This window comes from Eriocheir sinensis, chromosome 11, assembly GCF_024679095.1.
Source record: "Eriocheir sinensis breed Jianghai 21 chromosome 11, ASM2467909v1, whole genome shotgun sequence".
NCBI lineage: Eukaryota > Metazoa > Arthropoda > Malacostraca > Decapoda > Varunidae > Eriocheir > Eriocheir sinensis.
The window spans coordinates 10,634,019-10,657,673 of NC_066519.1; the positions used below are offsets into that span (position 1 = coordinate 10,634,019).

The 23,655-nt window shown below is 44.9% G+C and overlaps 1 protein-coding gene across 3 annotated transcripts in view; it reads left to right on the plus strand.

Annotated features, from left to right (window-relative positions):
- LOC126996821 (galactosylgalactosylxylosylprotein 3-beta-glucuronosyltransferase P-like) overlaps positions 1-23,655 on the plus strand; it is an 82,497-nt gene that overhangs the window by 47,244 nt on the left and 11,598 nt on the right. For all 3 annotated transcript variants that reach the window (XM_050857682.1, XM_050857681.1, XM_050857683.1), the window contains exon 6: positions 7-161. In XM_050857682.1, the coding sequence (XP_050713639.1) occupies positions 7-161 (155 nt within the window). The remainder of the gene's footprint in view (positions 1-6; positions 162-23,655) is intronic.

Sequence of the window (23,655 nt, forward strand, 5' to 3'; positions counted from 1 at the left end):
CTGCAGCGCCCATGCCAGCCGAGCACAGGAACAAGACGGTGCGGCCCAAGGGCGTGGCCAACCGTAACGGCGGCCTGGCGTGGGTGAGGGAGCAGGCAAGAGAGGGCGTGGTGTACTTCGCCGACGACGACAACACCTACGACATACGCCTGTTTGAGGAGGTGAGAGAGAGAGAGAGAGAGAGAGAGAGAGAGAGAGAGAGAGAGAGAATCATTATTTAGTAAATTTATTACGCCCAAGGGCAACAGACCTATCAACATTTGTGCAGCAAATTAGTTACATATCGGTGACGCAGGGCACGATGCAAATAACTTTGTAAGACATACGTACATAACTTATAGGCTACGTATAATACCCATCCACACCAACACACACACACACACACACACACACACACACACACAGTACGTAAATACATGGACGTAAAGTACACACACACACACACACACACACACACACACACACACACACACACACGCAAGTAAAATATATACAAAGAACAAAATATTTACAATTAACAGCCACAAAAATGTGGATATCTAGCAAGAACTGTGTCTAAGTTGTCTGCAGTGAGCAAATATTTACAAGTTTGGAGTATGGTCTGTCTGCGTGGGAGTAAGTTTTCTACTGTGGGGCACTGGAGGCAACAGTGTTCAAGGGTGTTGGAGTTCGGTTGATCGCAAAGTTTTCATGAGGAATAGTGCGGCATATCCTCTTCTTGGGAGACCTGCCACACTGGCCGGTATCCGAGCCTGAGCCGCGCACTCACAACATAGTGCCTCCGTACCATGACGCCGTGTCGGCGGTACTTGTGATGACACTGGAGAATGTTGTCGTGGTGCTGGATGGACCCACTGTTGGCCCGTTCTGCGTCCCTGCAACGCACTGTCTTAAAGAGAGCAGCTGAGTATATGCTGTGTCGTAGGCACCGGAGGGAGGACACAGCATCCGCATCATGCAAGTCCAGTGTACAGGCCGCCTTGGCAAGACGATCCACCGTGTCATTACCAGTAAGCCCGATGTGGGACGGCGTCCACACGAAGGACATGACAAGAGAGGAATCGCTGGCAATGGCTAGTTGACGCAGGACGTCCTGCACAACACAGCCACAGCTGGGTTTGGGCGAGGAGAGGGCATGGAGAGCAGATTGGGAGTCACAGATTATAACCCCATGCATTCACTTTTCGTCGAGCAAGGAGAGTTACTGTATCCAGGATGCCGTGAAGTTCACGGAAGGTGGAGCTCGATGAGTCGGGTAATCTGCGGCCGAGCCACTCATCCCCTACAGGCTGCTCCATGGTGGGGAACAAGGCACACGCTGCACTCCCGTCTGCCTGCACTGAACCGTCAACGTAGATGTGATGGACGGCGGGGACTGACGTGGACACAGCGGCGATGGTTTCCAGAGTCAATTGCTTCTGCAGGAGGAGAGGGAAGTCTTTGGAGGTCGGCGTAAGTGTGACAACAGGGAGAGGGACCCGATATGGTGGTAAGCCAGGAACAGCTGCCTCCTCAGGGATGTTAATGACCAGATCACGAATGTTGTCACACACAGTACTGACGAGGCTGCGGCCACCTGGTCAAAGTTGGAGTCTGGGTACGTCAGGGTCGAGCAATGTTCTGATGACTGCAGAGAAGTGAGAGAGAGAGAGAGAGAGAGAGAGAGAGAGAGAGAGAGAGAGAGAGACGACTCTCTGTAACACACACACACACACACACACACACACACACACACACACACACACACACACACACTTTAGTGACTAATATCTAACTAATATCTAATCGAAAACTTGCAGCCTCCTCCTCCTCCAGCTACTCCACTTATTCCTTCTCCTCGTTTCGCCTCGTTATGGTTGTTATAAATGACCAATACTTTCATTGATGTGTGTGTGTGTGTGTGTGTGTGTGTGTGTACAGTAAACACAACCTATTGCCAGAAACCACCATAAATATAAACAAGTTTATGAGTAGTTGTTGGCTGGAGTAGGTAGGAAGACACCTACCGAACGGGCGCAAGCCACTCACGGTGAGGTATATATGGGAAGCGAGGAGGGTGCTGAAGCCCTCCAAAGACCCTTCCCATGTCCTCACTAACCGTTTCCCTATTGTCTCATCAACGGCGGTGGCTGAATGGATAGCATGACGGCCCCGCGTTCGGGACGACGCGAGTTCAATCCCCGACCGGTGCCACCAAGCTGGGATTTTTCAGCCGCCGCCGAGTGGCTTAAAACTACCCACATGCTGTCCAGAAGACCACCTATCAACCCGGACTCTAGATTCTAGGATTAAAGATGAGCTCTGGGAGGGCAGCATGAGCCAATGCAAGATGGCGCCACTATAAACACTCGCCTGTGCCAGAACGGGCTGGGCCGACCATCAGGACCCACCGGGAAGAAGCCTTGGACCGACCATCAGGATCCACCGGGAAGAAGCCTACCGGCGCAATAGGCCACGACGTAAAAAAAAAAAAAACAGTTCACCATGCTCTCTAAAGACAGATCCTCTCTCTATCTACACCACACTACATTCGCACTACATGCACACCTTTACCCAAAATTCAAAATGGCGAACCATAGGCATGCCTCGGAGTCCGCGCCTGGGGGGGAGGCACAAATTCCCCCAGGGAGGACTCCCCTTCTGGCTGCCGACTTGACAGGTATCTTGATAACTCCTCGAACCTCTTTCTTATCAATTTCTTCGTTCTAATTTTCATTCTGTGGAACACCATCTCTCCTCATCTAAACCTCACCTTCTCATCCTCACCGAAACACAGGTTTCTGAGGCTACTGACAACAATCTCTACTCTGTTCCCTCCTACTATCTCTATCCTAAATTTCAATCCAAAGCTGGATGATGCGTCTACGTGCGCAACGACATCATTTGTTCTCGTGCCCACGACCTTGACTCTTCAGAATTTTCCAGCATCTGGCTAAGACTTCATTGTCATTCTATTACTGAATACATCTGTGCTGTTTATATCTCACCTAACTCTACTAACTATGTAAAATTCTTTGACTATTTAAACTCTAAAGTGGAGCACATCTTGACCCACTCTCCCTTCGCTGAAATCTCCATTTTGGAAGATTTCAATGTTCACCACCAGCTTTGGCTTTCATCCTCTTTCACTGACCAGCCTGGTGAACAAGCCTACAACTTTGCTCTCCTCAATGACCTAGAGCAGTTGGTTCAGCACCCTACACGTATTCCAGACCGTCTTGGAGACAGGCCCAACATACTAGACCTCTTCCTTACCTCAAACCCTTGTGCTTACTCTGTCAAACTGTTCTCTCCGTTGGGCTCCTCCGATCACAACCTTATTTGTGCATCCTGTCCTATCGTTCCTGTACACCCTCTGGACCCACCGAAGAGGCGATGCTTCTGGCATTTTGCTTCAGCTTGGTGGGACGACCTGAGGATGTACTTTTTCGATTTTCCGTGGAATGATTACTACTTCCAGGAGAGAGACCCCTCTGTATGTGCCCAGTGCTTCACAAAGGTGATTGTCTCTGGAATGGACAGAGGTGGGCGCGGTACCGAAAAATCAGTAGTGCGGTTGCGGTAGTGCGGTCCCATTTTTTTCTTTCCCAGTGCGGTACGCGGCGTGCGGTACTGCGGTAGCGGTAGTCACTAATCAATATAAAAAAAAAATACTTCAGTGCCTATCCTGGCTATCCATTGACTAACTAATAACTTGTGAGATACAAAAAAAAATAAAGGAGGACTGGGGGATAGAGAGAGGGAGGTAAGGGAGGAGGAAGGGGGGGACAGGCCGGGGAGTAGAGGACGGGAAGGGAAGGAGGGGGAGGGAAGGAAATGCAACTTTCCGAGGGAGGGGACAGGGAAGGGAGAAGAGAAGATCAGCGTCATGTGAGAGAGGAAGAAGTGGGGAGTGGGGAGGAAGGAAGGAAGGAAGGAAGGAAGGAAGGGTGGTGCAGCTGCAGGGATATGGGGGAGTGAAGGGGAAGGGGAGGAGGGGAAGAAGGGGAGGAACTCTCCAGCGTTTGAGCGAAAACGAAAGATTACTAATATAGGAAATTCATGACAGGAAGAGTGAAACTTAATTCAAACTGTCCAATATATTAAGACAAAACGCATCAACTGCAACAGTTAATAGCGGCTCCCATGGGAAACCTGTAAGCCCTGCTGGTGTCTCATGCCTCAGGGAAGAAACCACGTGGAAATTTCAACGAGGAGATAAGAGTAATAGTAATAATAATAATAATAATAATAATAATAATAATAATAATGATAAATTATTATTATTATTATTATTATTATTATTATTATTATTATTATTACTATTATTATTATTATCATTATTATTATTATAATAATAATCAAACAACATTGATCTTGGCTACATTGAAGAGAGAGAGAGAGAGAGAGAGAGAGAGAGAGAGAGAGAGAGAGAGAGAGAGAGAGAGAGAGAGAGAGAGAATGATAAAATAGAGAAGTTACAATGAAGTTAAAAAAACAGATACAGTATGTAGTAGTAGTACTATGTACTATGTCATGCATCAAAGAAAAATTTGTACGGGACATGAGCGGCGATCATGTTAGTGCTTGCTTGTACAGTCATCGTCAGAGGCAGTCATGGCGCGCCGCCTTGGGTTGAGTGACGAACAGATTTACTCTGAGTTATTCATTTAGTATTTAATTTTGAACAATAACTGAAAAGTCAGAATGATTGAATCACTGATTCTGATGACTGATACCGATTGACTGATTGAGTCCGATTCACAGTAAAAAAAATAAAAAAAAATCTGTGAACATGCCGCGATGCAAATGTCTTCGATGGTTTTCTAAGTACCGCAAAAAGTACCGCAGGATTGTTTAGTGCGGTCCGTGGTAGTGCGGTATTTTCAGAAAGTTTGCGGTAGTGCGGTAGTGCGGTACTTTTTTGTGTTGCGGTACTACCGCACTACCGCACTAAGTACCGCATTTGCCCACCTCTGGGAATGGAGGCATACATTCCACGTACTTTCTCTACACCCCATGCTAAAAAGCCTTGGTTTAATCACGCTTGTTCTCGTGCTATCAAAGATAGAGAGGCAGCTCACAAAAGGTACCAGAGCCTTCGAACTCCCGCTAACCATGATCTTTACATTTCCGCCCGGAATCATGCCAAATCTATTCTTCGACTTATCAAAAACTCCTTTATCCATAGCAAATGTCAACACCTAGCTTTCTCTAATTTTTCCAGAGACTTCTGGCACTTAGCCAAAAATATCTCCTCCAATTTCACTTCTTCCTCTTTCCCGCCTCTCCTTAACCCAAACGGCAGCACTGCCGTCTCATCTATCTCTAAGGTTGAACTCTTCACTCAAAATTTCTGAAACAACTCCACTCTGGACGATTCTGGGCATATTCCTCCTACTCATCCCCCCTCTGACTCCTTCATGCCTGTTATTAAAATTCTTAAGAATGATGTTTTCTATGCCCTCTCTGGCCTCAACTCTCAGAGAGCTTATGGACCTGATGGAGTGCCTCCTATTGTCCTTAAAAACTGTGCTTCCGTGCTGACACCCTGCCTGGTCAAACTCTTTCGTCTCTGCCTATTAACTTTCCTTCCTGCTGGAAGTACGCCTTCGTACAGCCTGTGCCTAAGAAGGGTGACCGTTCCAATCCCTCAAACTACCGCCCTTTAGGTTTACTTTTCTGTCTATCTAAAGCTTTTGAATCAATCCTTAACCGGAAGATTAAAAAACACCTTTCCACTTCTAACCTACTATCTGTTCGCCAGTATGGGTTCCGCAAGGGGCGTTCTACTGGCGATCTTCTTGCTCTCTTAACTGATTCTTGGTCATCCTCTCTTAGCAGTTTTCGTGAAACTTTCTCAGTTGCGCTAGACATATCGAAAGCCTTCGATAGAGTCTGGCAAAAGTCTTTGCTTTCTAAACTGCCCTCTTTCGGATTCTATCCCTCTCTCTGTTCCTTTATCTCCAGTTTCCTTTCCAGCCGTTCTATCTCTGCCGTGGTAGAAGGTCACTGTTCTTCCCCTAAACCTATCAAGAGTGGTGTCCCACAGGGCTCTGTTCTATCACACACTCTCTTCCTATTATTCATCAACGATCTTTCCATAACAAACTGTCCTATCCACTCATACGCTGATGGCTCCACTCTACATTATTCAACTTCTTTCAACAGAAGACTCTCTCAACAGGAATTACATGACTCCAGGTGCAGAACGCTTAACCTCACACCTTATTATCATTTCCGATTGGAGTAAAAGGAACCTTGTGTCCTTCAATGCCTCAAAAACCCACTTTCTCCACCTATCAACTCGACACAATCTTCCAAACACCTATCCCCTGTTCTTCGACAACACTCAGCTGTCACCATCTTCAACACTAAACATCCTCGGTCTATCCTTAACTCAAAATCTTAACTGGAAACTTCACATCTCCTCTCTCACTAAATCAGCTTCCTCGAGGTTGAGCGTTCTGTATCGTCTCCGCAAGTTCTTCTAACCCGCACAGTTGCTATCCATATACAGGGGCCTTGTCCGCCCTCGTATGGAGTATGCCTCTCACGTGTGGGGGGGCTCCACTCACACAGCTTTCTTGGACAGAGTGGAGTCTAAGACTCTTCGTCTCATCAGCTCTCCTCCTCTTACTTCTACCTCTTAAATTCCGCCGCCATGTTGCCTCTCTTTCTATCTTCTATCGTTATTTTCACGCTGACTGCTCTTCTGAACTTGCTAACTGCATGCCTCCCCTCCTCCCGCAGGCCCGCTGCACACGACGTTCTATACTAAAGCTCATTCCTTTACTGTCCAAATCCCTTACGCACGGGTTAACCAGCATCTTCACTCTTTCATCTCTCACGCTGGTAAACTCTGGAACAATCTTCCTTCATCTGTATTTCCTCCTGCCTACGACTTGAACTCTTTCAAGAGGAGGGTATCAGGACACCTCTCCTCCCGAAAATGACCTTTCTTTCGGCCACCTCTTTGGATTCTTTTTAGGAGCAGCGAGTAGCGGGCTTTTTTTTATTATTGTTTCCTTTTTTTATGTGCCCTTGAGCTGTCTCCTTTGTTGGAAAGAAAAAAAATACCACTACCATCACCACCACCTCCACCCTTCCATTCACCACCACCAACAACAACACCCTTACACCCGCTCTTCCATTCACACTTCACATTCCACCTTCACCCTCTTCCAATGCCACCACATTCACAACCTTCATAACAAGGTAAAGATAGCTGCTCTAGGTAGTTTCGCCCCTCCCGCGCCGCGCAGGCTTGCATGACGTCACACAGGGGGAGAAGTAGGACGGTAACAGTGGAAACAAAAAAAAAGAAAATGGAAGATGATTTACCGTATCATAATGTAACTCTTTATTCGTTTTTTCGGAAGGAGTACAATGATAATTAATTAAGAACTAGAATATAAAAAAAAATAAAGTTCGATAGATTTGCACTTACAAAGAATACAAACAGCGGGCAAATTGGCAAAACTAAACTTGCAGCACGTGGCCCACAACGGTCGGAGGACAGATACAGACTGGCGCCCGTTCAAGCCCTGCTGCCGCTCTGTCAACTGACGTCACACTAGGATGCGCATAACCATGGAGGTAGATGGGAGGAGAGGCCGAGGAGCGAAAAAAGTGAGGTCAATCGGGTCGGCCGGCAGCCATTAAAGGACTGGCAGAAAGCAGGTGACAGCCGCCGTTCCCTTGCCCAGCCTTGATATGACCATACACTAAACCCTGGCTGCTCTCTTCATTCATTCATTAATTTATTCATTCAGCACACCATGAACATACTGGATGGACGTGTCAACGTGTGTGAGGAAAAAAATTGAAGAAAGATCCATGTCTGCTGCACTGCTTATGGTTCCACATCAAGACTGTTTTTGGGGAAAGTATCGCATGTGGGAGGATGCAGTTGCCTACATTGCCGGCTTCGTTGTGCGCAATCTTGGAATATCTTTCCATAGCGAGGCCTGTATTGACTTTTTAACCTTGAGAGACGCCACTGCCTCCTCCATCCACTCCCTTATCAATCTTAAAAGCAAAAGAAGGTCAATATATCCTATACAGAGGACGTAAAAGATATATATGTGAAACAAGTGAAAAACTTTTTAGATAAATTATAACTAGCACAAAAGCTCCATATTTTACGCTGAAGAGAGTGGACTTCCATAACCTTAAAGACTTAAGTCAGTAAAACATATTCTCTAAGTTTAGTAATCATATGCATGACACAGAGCACCATGCAAATCACACTTATTAACTAAGGTAGTTGACGAAAAATATTTGCAGGTGAGGTGTCATTACGTATACTGGGAAACAGATCACTGCCATGTTGCAGGACATAGTTGGAATAAGGAGTCTCCAATTTACACAAAACTAATTCACTTCATTGACCAGTATAGCATACACACTCACACTCTCTCTCTCCCCGTCTCCATGTAACTTAATTAAGTCATTTAAGTATTACAATTTTCGAACGTATCCTTTACATTTTAATGTATTAGGTACATATGTATGTCATAAATAAAAGTCAAATCGAAAAATAAGCTTTCTTGGATTTCTTTTTTGTTTACAAAGTTTTCAGATCCTACATGAAAACTTAAGGGCGGACCCAACCCTTACTGAGAGTGAAAAACCTTGAAAATTTGAAAAGTGCATTTCATCCATATTTTGTATCTATAACCATCTAAGAATATGTGGAAACTTGTTTGGCAACGGTAGCTCACTATTACGGGGTTTAAAGGGACAAGAGGTGTAGCCCTTTAAAAATATTTTTCGGATTTTTTCATCAAATGAGCACTACAGAGGATTGATCTTGCGTATGGCAGTGATGTCTTACAATCTCTCCAGCCATCAGTCACCTCAAGTTAGATGAATGAATGCAAGGATAAAAAAAAAAAAAAAAACATAACTGAAGCCGCTGACCTTCGCTGATAAAAAAAAAAACTTTCCAGCGATTTGATATTCTTAGGACACCCCAGCAGTGAGGCATTTTGCCGGAAAAGGTACAATAGAAAAATATGGGAAGTTTAGTGAAGATGACAGGTGACCTCGATATGAAATTTATTGCAAGTAAGTGGCTCCAATCAGTGGTAAACCTTTGAATAATATGTTGATCTTTGGCACAATGCATCACTATATGTTAATGAAGTTATACACTGAAAGAAAAAGAAATTTGGAAATAAATAAAAAATATACAGGTGCTGAAAAACTTTAAACGCCCCTATCATAAAACTTTTTTTTTTCATATCCAAATATTCATAAAAAATCTAAAACATTATGGATTTACTTCAAATTTAGGATACTTATTTCCGATGGTTGCAGGCACATAATAACATTGCGATATTTGAAATAAATTGAAAATTGACCACGTCAGAGGAAAACAAACACGAAAAATGGCTGAGAAACGCGCGCCAATCGAGACGTCCATCTTTTGATCATAGTAGTTCATTACATAAAAAGAATTTTAGAAAAAACGAGATGTTACGATATTTGTATTATATTAGACTATATACCAGGGGTTCCCAAACCAGGGGTCGGGACCCCAAGTGGGGTCGGAATGCTCATTATGGGGGTCATAAAGAGGTCATGGGGTCGATGGGGTCGCTGAGGTACCCCCAAGGCCTGGGAGTACGAAATATCCAAGTAGGGATTACAAGACCATGTCAAATTCATTGCTGTATAGTACTTTAATTGAGAAAAAATAACAAGTCATATAATAAATTATAATTACTTCAAGCAGCCTTACACGAGCCACGACTGACCGTTGAATCCCCCCTCTCCCTCACTCCCTTACAACCCTCCCCCGAGTCAACTGATATTACATCACACCCGCAACTTCTGATCTTCGGAAGATTTCTAAAGGAGAGCTCTGTCATTGAGGAACTGCTTGCTTGCATTTCACTCGAAACTACAACAAAATGTGAGGATATATTTAATGCTATAGATAAGTTCTTCACTGAAAACAACCTGGACTGGAGTAAAGTAATTGAATGTAGCATGGATGGTGCCCCATCAATGATGGGTAAGAATATTGGAGTGCGTGGAATTCTATCAAGAAAACATCCTCACATTAAAACAAACCACTGTATCATCCATCGTCAGAGTTTGGCTCCAAAAGACATGTCTCCGAACTTCGCTGATGTGATGCAGGTAGTCATTTCTATTGTCAATTATGTGAAGGTCAGGGACCTGAATTCTCGCATGTTCAAACAGTTGTGCATCACTGAAAATTCTAATCACCACACTCTGCTAATGCACACTGCTGTCAGGTGGCTGGCACGAGGAAAAACTTTGGAAAAGGTTTTCCTTCTTCGCCGTGAAGTGGCCACATTCTTGCAAGATCAGGGGCACTAGAATTATTGTTATTTTCGTGACCCACACTTTCTTGCTCGCCTTGCACTTCTGACTGACGTTTTTGAGCACATTAATAAGCTCAACACTGAACTTCAAGGAACAGAGAAATGGGTGTTTGACCTTCAGGGAACAATAAAGGCTTTTGTCAGCAAACTGCAGATACTACAAGAAGCTGAAGCTGATAGTTACTCTCATTTCCATCACTACTTGGAATTTACAGCTACAAAGGATATTGACTTTGATGAAACACTGGATCTTACAGAAGAGAAACAGGATTTACTTAATTATTTGCAGAATCTGAGAAGGAATATGAATGTTAGATTCCCAAAGTTGCTAACCGAGTCTTTTGATTTTGTGCAATTTCCATTCAAAACTGATGCAAAACAGTGGGGTTCTATTGCGCTTGAAATGGCAGAGTAGCATGTTATGTAGTGTTAAAATAGTATCACCAGTTTGTAATTGCCAAATTTGAGAATTTCATTTTGATTACCTTTCTTTTGTAAGTAAAATCTAAATATGTTTTGTGTGTTAATTTCTCCTTTACATAAATACCATCATGTGACCAAAAATTCACAATAGTGCTGTAAAAGTAGAAGTAAACATAAACACTTGGGGTGTGTATATATATATATATATATATATATATATATATATATATATATATATATATATATATATATATATATATATATATATATATATATATATACTTGGGGTCGCACTGAACAGTTTAAAGTGCTGAATGGGGTCGTGCTAGTAAAAGCTTGGGAACCCCTGCTATATACAATTCAAAGCTCAAGTTCCTACTATACAAAATAGAGTCTCCAGGACATTTTAAATTATGATGACGTCGTCATATCATCATGACGCCATCATGAACAACATTCGCTTGTTCATATAATATGTGTATTCATGTTTTAAATATATCCTGAAAGTTTCAAGTCGAAAGACCTGAAACTTTGATTTTTATTAATATTTTTGTGTTAGGGGTTGGGTCACCCTTAATTGCATCTAATGGGTCAACACTTAGGTTTTTAATGACGCATAAATTAAGTCATGATCACATTGAACTTTTTTTTTTTGGGGGGGGGAAGTAAGGCATATGGGAGGATGCAATAATAAAAACAATCTACAGTTAGACAGTTTTCTGCTGCCTTTAAGAAGTTGATGGTGCATAATGACATGCTAGATATTGCTAGTGGTGGCCGCCTCTGCTGCAGAAAATGATTACGTATACATTCCCAGTGATTCACACCTATCAAAGTGTTTCAACAAAATTGTTGCCTACATTGCCGGCCTCGTCGTGCACGGCCTAGGAAAATTTTTGCATTGCAAGGCCTGTATTGACACTCTAACCTTGAAAGACGCCACTGTCTCCCCCATCCACTCCCTTATGAATCTTAAAAGCAGAGGAAGACTAATATATCCAACCGACGACGTAATAAATATATGTACAATAAGTGGAAAGCTTTTTAAGAAATTATGGCCAGTAAAAAATCTCTACATTTCACACTAGGGAGAATGCACTTCCATAACGTAAGAAGTGCAGTACTACAGCCTTACATCAGTAGAGACATACTCACTAATCTGTGTGAACATATGTGTGACACAGAGCCCCATATAAATCACTCATACTTATTAACTAAGGCAGTTGCCGAAAAGTATTTGCAGGTGAGGTGTCACTATAGTGGGATACAGTACCAATACTAACTAACTGCCACGTTGCAGGACAGAGTTAGAGTAAGGAGTCGACAAACATATACAAAACTAATTAATTTCACTGGCCAGTAGCTGAAGGTTGAAGCGCAGCAACACAGACAGGTCCTGCGACAGTGTGAAGAGTGAGCTGTTGGAGGAGGTGCAGTCTCTGAAAGGCGAGGTTCAGGTAGAGTCCCTTGATAGAGAGAGTCCCGACAACCTAAGATTTGGACGCCATTATTGGGCCTGTTTTCGCCGCGCTTTTCAAACGCTAGCACACGCTCTCCTTTGTATTTCTATTTCACAGCCATGGGGGTCATCCAATGAAACTGAGCACACTTGTGTCAGATCTGCACACCTTCCCCTAACAGCCAGCAGGGATGCAGCAGCCAGCGAGCTCTGGGAAAATAAATAAGAGACGGTATGTGTCTACATCAACAGGTATCGCCATCCCACCATTACGCCCTTATACTTTACCATAATTTGGTCACCAGCCGTTGGACAGGAGATTATTATTAGCCTTACGATCAGCCACTGTCTCAGTATAGGCACTCAGTAACCCACGTAGCCTATGATAACTGTAGGCGAGTCACGGCGGGCTGCTGACGACCTTGAGAGGCGGCCGCGGCAGCGCTCAGAGGGTACTGAGAGACTTCAAACAAGTCTATTGCTTCTCTTTGAGTGTTGCTGCTGTCATGGATGGATTTAACAATACTTATCGCTGTAAAACATTATCGGCAGCAGTTTGGGAAGACTTTTTATTACCTACATATCCCTTCATCGCCTGACCCTTGCCTGCAGGGAGGGACGCTGCCTCCTGAACGTCATGAGCCTTGACATATACTTGTCATGGGGCACGTGGCTGACACACTACCCAAGCTCCATCAATGCAAAGGCACTTTGCTTCCTTTCCATTACCTGCTTGCAGCAAACTTTAGCATATGGAGAGAAAATCAGTGTAAACTAATTATCTGGGGGTGGAGGGGGCCCTGATTCCATTACTCGTCGTGCTGCTCTATTGTGTTAACACACACACACACACACACACACACACACACATACACACACACACACACTATTGCTGCAATAAATGTTCTGTGCGATTCCAAGTTATTGTGAAGATAAGTCATCAATGATTATAATTCAACAACATTTAATTTAATTTAAATACTTATTGTTGATTAAAAAAATAATAGAGTAAAATACTAAGGCCATGTAAACGTGTTTAATTTTGCTTGAGGGTCAAAATAGCTAGGTTTAGAGAATACTGTAGGAAAATGTCTTCAACATATTATAATGACATTGGTACCCATGAAAATGAAGACTGTGCAACCTTATACATTAGGCTATTAAATAAAGATGCACTTATATCCCAACCGAGAGGAGTTTCTAGCTGAAGACCCTCACATGAGCAAATAGCAACCTATCCCATCACCGCTGAAATAGTAATATTTTCCCGCATTTCAAAATCTCATAAACGAGTAATAATAATGAAAACGGTTACCAGAGTGATGATTAGCAAATACAATCTAAACAAATAATGTGTTAACTTTTAGAGTGAGTTGGGTGTGATTCTAGAGTTTTACCAAGACAGATATGTATGGCCCACCAAAAAAGCTATCTTCTGTTCATTAAACTCTTGTAACACGTCCAGTCTATTAGACTGTGGCCTTGATGAGACTGTGAAATATCCATTGTGAGTGTAATAACAGCTAGAGCCCTGTGGGAGAGATCACATCCAATAATTTTGGCCATTAGGGCCACAGCTTTCCTCATCATGCCTGGACCTGAGGTGAACGATTGTTTCAGTCCTTGTAGCTGTGCCTCTCTCACAGTGATTTCCAATTTTATATCCCATTGAGTCCTGAAGACATCTGAAAGTATGGATTGTAAGTAAACATGCATTCATAGTGAAATAAACCATTTTGTTTCATATTTCACTCACAAACGTCATGGGATATCAGTTTGAAGTGATTCCCTTCAGTAGTTTTCTCTCGGGTCTCAATGGGCTATAGGCAGTACAAAGGGAGGGCGGCTATGACAGCAAGACACACACAATGGCAGTGAGTGTGTTTTGCTGTCATAACGTACCGATGGTTTCCTCCCAAGACGACTGACTGTTAGCACACCTCTGTCTTCTCAGCGGCCTTGCAGTTAAATTATACACTTTGTATCCCCTCTGTGGAATGTTGCAACAACCGAAGGCTAGTTAGCAAGGCATTGTTACATTGAAAAGCAGCCGAATCCGCTTCCAAAATAGGTAAAATTATGTTTTTAATACCTCAGTTTAATGTCGGCGCGGTGCTCGAAGGGCCAAAAATGGCGCCCAGCAGCCTTATACACAGGGCCGCCTATGTCGGGACTCTCTCTATAAAGGGACTCTAGGTTCAGGGCCTGAGAGGTGAGATGGTAGCAAGGGAGAGACATCTTCGAGAGGCGGCAACGTCGCATTCGCCACAGAAGGACGCAGTTTTGGCGAGAAGTGGTGTTGCTGATCTGCCGGATTTGTCTGGGGCCCTTGGCAGGGGGGCTCTGGCACAGCCCTCTAGTATAGAAGGCCTGAGCGATGGGCCGTGACGTCATCAGCCTCAGTCATCTCCCTCGCTCCGTCCTCTCTCCCTCGCCCTGTCGGCCATGATGCTATGCATATTATACAATAATTTATAATTGCTATCCCAGACCTTTATAAGTGAAAAATGTATAATATAGTAATTCTTCTGTAACTTAAATATAATTAGTTCTTTAGCATTTATTAGTGGTCACTATCACATAGTTATATAGCAACATCAGCAATTCATTGCAACTACCCTGGCATAAAATTCTAGATTCTATAATTGCGATAAAGAAACCCACAATATGGTTTTAATTACAAATTTTCATTACATTTTATCATAGTAAGAAAAGTGAATGACGAACATGATTGACATTAACTTCAGTAACTTTATCCCGTTAACGTCTGCAGCTTCCTTTTCTTTCCCGCTTTCCTACTCTGGTGTATGAGATCATTTTTTTTGGTACAGAAATTGTTGAGTAAGTTATTTGTTGACACCCACACTAACATTTTCTGAACTTTATCTGTGCTGTGTTCATAACCGCAATTATTTATTGGTAGGAAAACATCATTATCTGCAAGGAATTCATTGTCATTTCTGTGGCGACATTTCTTTGGTTCAATGAATGTGTGAAGTTATGGTTTGCTGTTAGTTTGTTGACTGCAATATAATTCTACATAACCATATTGACTACTCCCTCAACAGGGTAGAGAAGAGCACCTCTGGTAATGCCTTGTATGTAGCCGTTACTGTCTGGGAAATCCTTTGCATTTTCATTACAAGTTAGCAAGTATTTACATGAATTACATTTTTTTTTTTTTTTTTTTTTTGGTAACCACATAGCAACAATAGCCTGCCAAATATGTGAGAAATGGAAAATAATCCATGTTCTTTTTCAATGTCATCCCGTGTAATTTCTACTCCAAAGTAATTGAAATTAGATAAATCATCACTGTGCATTTCTCCAACTTCGTTTCTTTTAAATCAGTTAAGTCTACGTTCTGGTTTCTGAGGGGTATTTTCAGTACTGACATAAGTCATAACTTTTTTTCACACTCAAATACCTGTTGGATAGAAACTATGATTACAGCTTGCAAGAGAGAGAGAGAGAGAGAGAGAGAGAGAGAGAGAGAGAGAGAGAGAGAGAGAGAGAGAGAGAGAGATATTCCTAACTTTAATTCACATATTGAGTGAATCATGTGAAAGAGCCTGTTTATTCCCTCAGGCTAGTATCATCGTAAATGGAGTTACATAAATAACTACAATATAGGTATCAAGATTTAATATTTTGTCATTTCATGATTCATTTAGAGTATGATTAATGACTTTGATTATAATACACACAAAAACAACAACAACTGAAGCATCAAATTAATCACAAGCTCTCCGAGACTCCCAGCTGAGTGATGTTGCCATAAGGAATTAATTATGTTGTAGCTATTAACTGCTATGATTCACCACGTTCTTCATCGTTCCGTACGATAATCTTGATGTTTATCACATCAACGTCATTAGGAAATAAAATGAATAATGGAAAATAGTAACCACTGACATTAAAATTCAACGGACAGCATGACGCCCTCCCTTCCTCCCTTCCTCCCCCGGGTAGGCTGCCGGTGCGTTCATATTTAAATGTGAAGGGCTACTTCTAAACCGTTGCGATAAAAAAAAAAAAAAATTCACTATTTAACATTTCTGACTTAGAATGACTTGATCTCTCATTATAGAAAATGTGACGACCTGTAGCGGAAGGTTTGCACTGGCCCTGCATAAAACAACATGCGGTCATACATTGATGCCCCTAATATTTACCACCTTAGGTTCTAATAACTGCACTGGAATATCAGCAATTATAACAAGGATGGTATAATATTGGAGTACTTACCCTGCTGATCTGATTAGGTTTAAAATTGTCCCTCTTTACGGCTCTAATCCAGGGGTGCTCAACCCACTGTTTTAGGGCCGCATGCGGCCCTCAAGGAAGTTTAATGCGGCCCTCGGGAAGTAACCAAAAAATAATCTACTTATCACTTATCATAATACGTACTATTTTTCATTTAATAATCTAATGATATGCAAATAATTAATTTATGATTGATATTAATTGATATATATATATAATTTTTTTTTTTTTTGTATCATTGTAATATAAAATTATAAAGGCTATTGCACATCTAGTAGCCTGAATAGCCCTGGCTGATTTTGTTGATTTTGTTGACGTGTTGCGCGTTTGCCACTTTTTTTTTTTTTACTAGATCTTGGCTTTTGGACTTTTTTTTGCCTTTTTTTTTCCCTCAGAACACAGGCTAAATCTTTTTTTTTTTTTTTCTCTCTCCCTGCTATCCCCTTCTCATGTCCTCATCCTGCCCCCATATCCCCACTTATCCTCTCTCTCTGTCCCCCTCTCCTCTGCCTACCCTCCCCTACCCAACCAACCACCGGGCCGCATCCTCCATCCTCCTTCACCCTCCCCACCCTTCCCTCGCCACTACCCATCCACCCCACGCCCACATTGAGTTCCCCTCCCCTCCCACCACCGTAGCCCGCGTTCTGATTCTCTCCTTCGTTCAACAGCGTTGTCGTGTGCTGTAGCTTATATTTCACTTTTTATTATGGCCTGTAATTTTATGTTTCCAATTGTAATTTATTAAAAGAATAATTAATTACGACACTATCCGAGTTATTAATATATATACATATTATAATCAGTTTTTATCAGCGTGTTAATAATATATTATCATGCAATGCCCATTTAATTGCACATTAACCACCCAAATCACATTGTTCTAACCCATTCACGTGCCAATGTTTCATCTTTTGGGAAAGAAAATATAGCCACTTCAGGATCAGTAGGATCATTTCCGTTGAAACGAGGTACACAACACCTGCAGGGCATGTTGATGTGAAGCACAGAACTGAGGAAGTTTGAGATTATGTAAGAGTCCTTGAAATAAGTGGTCGTGACACTTCACCGTGACCGAGAACGTGTGCTCTCCTTCACAATCACAGCCAACTAACAGAGCGCGCCTACGGGTCGCGCGGCTGCTGTATGACAGAGCAGCGTGACGTCACGATATATCTGAATCCAAGCGCTCAGGCCTTCTATTAGAAGGCCGTGGCTCGAGGCGGCGCAGCATCGCGTCGGAGCCGGTGGCTGCTGTAGGAGGCTGGGGAGCTATTGGGACTGATCCTATGGGCTCAGTTGGCGGCATATTCGGACCCGTTCACCACGCCTCGTTGCCTCCCTCACCCTCCCTCACTCCCCCCTCCGGAGCGGGCGTTCCACAGCCCGCCTGGTCACCCTCCCCACTCTGCACCCCCTGGGCTTCCCAGCGTTCAAGAAGGCGTAAACCTGCGGAGTACGACGGGAAGGTGGCTTGGGAGGCCTATGTTGTCCAGTTTGAGATGCTCGCTGCCGCTCATGGCTGGAGTGAGGCCGAGAAGGCTCTACAGTTAGCAAAATCGCTACGGGGTCTTCCTGAAGATAACCAGTGTCCTAGAGACAGTCGCCCAGCCCCGCCATGACCTCCGGGGCCGGAATGCGAAGGTGGAGAAATAGGAAGCGTAGAGGAAGGCGAGCCCAGAGAGCTTTCACGGCTCGTGTTGGGACTGTGGAGAGAATGACCAGAAGCGCAGCCAGTGTCAGAGGGGAGGAAGGACGCGTTCCCTCGGCCGACTGAGTTCTGATGCCTTCCAGCCTTGCTGCAAGGACTGTGGCAAGTCTGGACATCGCTCTAGTGTCTGCCCCTAATCAAAGGACGTGGTGCAGGGGGGAAACTTGGACAGATTGGAGAAGGGGTCCAAACCCCAGACTTGTGCAAGTTGCCGCCGTACAACCAGCGCGATGCAGGTGCAAGGCTCAGGGAATGGGAGCCGTGCTCCCTGACATTGGACACTGGGGCTGAGAAGACGTTGGTGCCGCCGGACATGCTGGCCACGAAGCAACACAGAGGCTGTGTGGCGTAATGGGGCACTGCGTGCAGCTCAAGGGGACAGTGGAAGCTCGTATCGGCGTGGGCAGCGCGGTGAAGCGGCTGCCGGTGCATGTCGCCGACTTGGACGAGCCGTGCTTGCTGGGCCTCGACTATCTGACGCAGAGCAAGGCTTGTGTCGTCCTCGAGCGGAAGCGGGTGAGGGTGCGCGGTCAAAGAGTGCCCTTGTTTCCGGAGATTGGCTGCGCGGAGGTAGTTACGGCCAAACAACTGCACCTTGCCCCGAGGACGGGAGCCAGGATTCAGTGTAGACTGTCCAAAGCGGTGCGTTGGAGCGAGTCATGGTAGAGCCTACTGAGAACCTGCAGGTGGCTGACGGCGTTGCAGTCTGGCGGAGCCTCGTAGGAGCGTGGGAGGAGTTAGTTACGGTGCTGGTGACTAACGTCTCCGACGAGGCCCGGAAGATACCAGAAGCTGGGCACCTGTGAGGAGGTGGAGCGCGCTAACCGGACGCTTGAGCAGCAGCTAAGTATTGCAGGGAAGGCCAGGAAGATTGGGACGTTAAGCTGCCAGCCATGCTGATGGCCTATCGGTCCGCTGTGCATGAGGTGACGGACTTCACACCTGTCCGCCTCATGTTTGGCAGTGAGTTGAGGCTACAGGTGGACTTGGCCACGGGGCGGCCTCCCGACGTGAGCCTGTCCACCATCACCTCTAGCTACACAGTGGCACTGCAGGAGAGTCTGGTTGAGGTGCACCGACACGTGCAAGGCAGGTTGAAGGTGGCAGACCAGGCCATGGAAGAGACCTACGACCGGCGCATGAGGGACGTGAGGTACTCCGTGGGCGACAGTGTGGCTGCACAACCCCCGCCGGAAGCGAGAGCTCTCGCTGAAGCTTCTGGGCCCCTAGGAAGGGCCGTACACGGTGGTGGTAGCCTTATCTGACGTCATCTACAGGATTTACCGAGGACGGAAGCGCTTGTCTGTTGTCCATCTGAGCCTTCTGTGGCGTTACCACGGTCCGGGTCGCTACGGCGAAGGGGATGAGGACGTAATTCCCAGAAGCAGCGACGAGGACGTGGCAGGGGACGACCGAGACGTGGGCGAGCTCCTGAGCGATGCGATCGATGTGGTGTGGATACCAGTGGTGACCCTGCGCCAGGCCTTGGGGCTGGAAATGCCCCGAGTGACGAGTGTAGTGTGTGTGTCTGACAGTAAGGAGGTGGCATGTGCTTTACTGTGAACCTGTCGTGTACACTGTGGCGTTCTGTAATGTGTATATTATAATGTACATGTGAATGTGTGAATGTATGTCGCAACGCCATGGCACAGCCGCACCGCAGGATGTTTATTAATACGTCGGTGCTAGGTTGTGCTTAGGAAGTGCTCCTTGCTGTGGGAACGGTGCTGAGTTGACAAGCCTGGGCACACATCATGGAAATATCATTCGTGTCAGATCTGGGAGATAAAATATCTCTCAGTCGCTCGAAGGTCAATCCCGGGAACGGGAACGACGGCCCTCATAAACAAGAGCGCGTTCACAGAACGAAAGGATTATGATGCGTTTCGGTCACTTTTTCTTGAAACATTTGGGGAAGATGGGCAACACAGCCTCGTAAAGGGTGGAAATTTTGCTGTGGACACTGTGCAAACGAGTGGCCTTTTTAACAGGCCAGTAGACGCCTATAGGCTATCTACTGATTTGATCTCGTGTTTTAAACAAGGTACTGGACAGATGGAGAAACCATTTCTGTAGCTAATGCTAGATTATTACTAGAGGTCCTTGTGTACATGATTGTCCTTAAAGTTCCTCTTCGAAGGAGTGCAGTATCCCTTGACTACAGCCCCACTGGCAACCTACACGGTTTTATCAGCCAACTTTTATGGCACTAAAGTAATTTTGGGTCCTTTTTGAAGCTTCTTTTGCCGTCGACACGTTCGTCGGGGAGGGGGGCCTTCGACCCTCAGACCTAAACCTTTTTGGGTGTCACCAGCGGTAATAAAAAAAAATCCTTGGTGTGTTCTTTTACCCGTGGTCTAGGCAGAAATAGTCAGATAAATAGATGGACGGAAATTTGAGCTTTACGATCTTTTTTTTTTTAATACACAGAATGTGCATAGTGATCGTCTCCAAAGACTAGCGCCGGCTTAAGGTTAAGCCTGACGCTGCTTTGTCTATCTTTCCACCAAACGACTATAACCTGCGTCCTCGCATTTACTAATTTATATTTGGTTCCTGAGCTTTTGCCTGAATCTTTTTCATGCGAGAGGGGACTGCTTGAGTAATACTTTTCACTCTAACCCACTATTTTCTTTTATTGCTGAGTTGATGCAAGGCAGTCAGTCTTCTATTTTTTTTTTTTTTTTTGGGGGGGGGAGCCGTAATAACCGAGAGTAGAATAACATAGGGATAGGTACATTTTAACCTTGAACCTCATGTGCTTCTGCTTAAAACAGACTTTTTTTTTATCTGCAATGACAGACTAAACTGAACTTGAGCAGATGCTGTCCCTAACTTTTATTGTAACCAGCATGTGAATACCTGTAAGCTTTGGAAGTAAGCAGACAAGTCTTACTTACCCATTGCTTGACATACCACTGTTACCCGTTACGGGAATTATTTTTGGCGTCACAGATGTCAGTCATCCACGTTCGTTACGATCGGAGGATAGGTGGAAATTTGTCTTTTTAATTTGATGTTTATTAATGCTGGAATTACTTTAATCAATTATGCTGGAGTTATATATTTCAGTGAGATTTGTTACAACGTGATTTCACAACTTGGTGACAGGATTTTCTTATATAGTATTGTAGACCTGAAAAACGGAGTATTAGGAGTTAGTGGTGCTAACTGCCGATGCTTCTAAGGTTCTCCAGACTTGTCCTTGTTATCACATTGTGCATTTGGGGGAGGCGGTGGCTGAGTCGTCAGAGTAACGGCCTCGTGTTCAGGAGGACGCGAGTTCAATCCCCGCCCGGTGCCACCAAGTTGGGATTTTTCAGCCGCAGCCGAGTGGCTTAAAACTACCCACATGCTGTCCAGAAGACCACCTATTAACCCGGACTCTAGATTCTAGGATCAAAGATGAGCTCTGGGAGGGCAGCATGAGCCAATGCAAGATGGCGCCACTATAAACACTCGCCTGCGCCAGAACGGGCTGGGCCGACCATCAGGACCCACCGGAAAGAAGACTTGGACCGACCATCAGGATCCACCGGGAAGAAGCCTACCGGCGCAATAGGCCGCAATGTAAAAAAAAAAAAAAAAAAAAAAAATCCATCGTCTCTGTTACTGCAATTAAATGTTTTCGATCCACAATACTACTCGTGAACACTTGTTATTCATTCACCTTCTGCTATCCCTGTCTTAAAAACTGTTTAACATTACATTTAAACTTTCAACCGTATTCGTATCAACTGAACAACTCTTAAATTCATCGCATTCATCCAGGTGAGGTGAGGAAGGGAGGGAGGAAGGGTGAGATGAGTATTTATTGTAAACGCATTTTTGTTTCTTTGTGTAAAAACAACTATATTAAAACATAATATGACTGACATAAATTATTCAACTTCTATTTCTACTTGAAAGTAGGTACACGGTCCTTAAAGTCAAGATCAAGACCAAGATTGCCCATCACACGTAGCATCCCCGTGTAATTAGTTCCCTCAGCAGTTCCTCGAAAGTTGCCGCCCGAAGGTCTGGGTCCCGAGCAAAATCGTCCCCGTGTAATTCCCGCTGTGTGTGTCTCGAGATTCGAACTATTTCACTGATACAGTGTTCTGGAAGCTCCGCCTCGCTCAACCCTTGTCTTATAAACAACTCGAAGGTGTTATAGTGTTTTCTCTCGTTTCAAGTAATATTGCGTTGATGAACGAAGCACTTAGTTGAGCTATTTGAAGTTTACGTATGTGTTGCGTCACTCTCTCTCTCTCTCTCTCTCTCTCTCTCTCTCTTCAAGTTATGGGCTCTCATGATTTAATTTTCTCGTCCTATATATTATGCTACATTGCCTCTTAAGCCCCGTTCACACTGTGCCGACTCTGGGGCACGACAACCCAGCGACTTCTGCATTTGACAAGTCGGCTCCCACGCTCCAAGAATTTTTTGGCGTCATGGTGTCGGCTACCATGATTGCCGGCTGTCTGGGACATTCGGCCAACTAATTGGCAGAATGACTGCGGCATACTGCCAACTAGTCTCAAGACCAGTCTCAACGGTCAATTTTTGAAATGGCGCCATGTCTATGACAACCACGAATCTGCCGACCGATTGGCCGACAGTCTTGACGGTCTTGACGACAGTCTTCCAGATTGTCTGTCAACTGGTTGGCCTCTGGTCCGCCTGTCCTTCACGTCTTCGTTCTCGTCCGCCTGCTCTTCATGCCTTTGTTTTGGTCCGCCTGTCCTTCACGCCGTTGTTCTCGTCCGCCTGCTCTTCATGCCTTTGTTTTGGTCCGCCTGTCCTTCATACCTTCGTTCTCGTCCGCCTGTCCTTCATGCCTTTGTTTTGGTCCGCCTGTCCTTCACGCCGTTGTTCTCGTTCGCCTGTCCTTCATGCCTTTGTTTTGGTCCGCCTGTCCTTCATACCTTCGTTCTCGTCCGCCTGTCCTTCATACCTTCGTTCTCGTCCGCCTGTCCTTCACGCCTTCGTTCTCGTCCGCCTGTCCTTCACGCCTTCGTTCTCGTCCGCCTGTCCTTCACGCCTTCGTTCTCGTCCGCCTGTCCTTCACGCCGTTGTTCTCGTCCGCCTGTCCTTCATGCCTTTGTTTTGGTCCGCCTGTCCTTCATACCTTCGTTCTCGTCCGCCTGTCCTTCATACCTTCGTTCTCGTCCGCCTGTCCTTCACGCCTTCGTTCTCGTCCGCCTGTCCTTCACGCCTTCGTTCTCGTCCGCCTGTCCTTCACGTCTTCGTTCTCGTCCGCCTGTCCTTCACGCTTTCGTTCTCGTCCGCCTGTCCTTCACGCCTTCGTTCTCGTCCGCCTGTCCTTCACGCCTTCGTTCTCGTCCGCCTGTCCTTCACGCCTTCGTTCTCGTCCGCCTGTCCTTCATGCCTTTGTTTTGGTTCGCCTGTCCTTCATACCTTCGTTCTCGTCCGCCTGTCCTTCATACCTTCGTTCTCGTCCGCCTGTCCTTCAC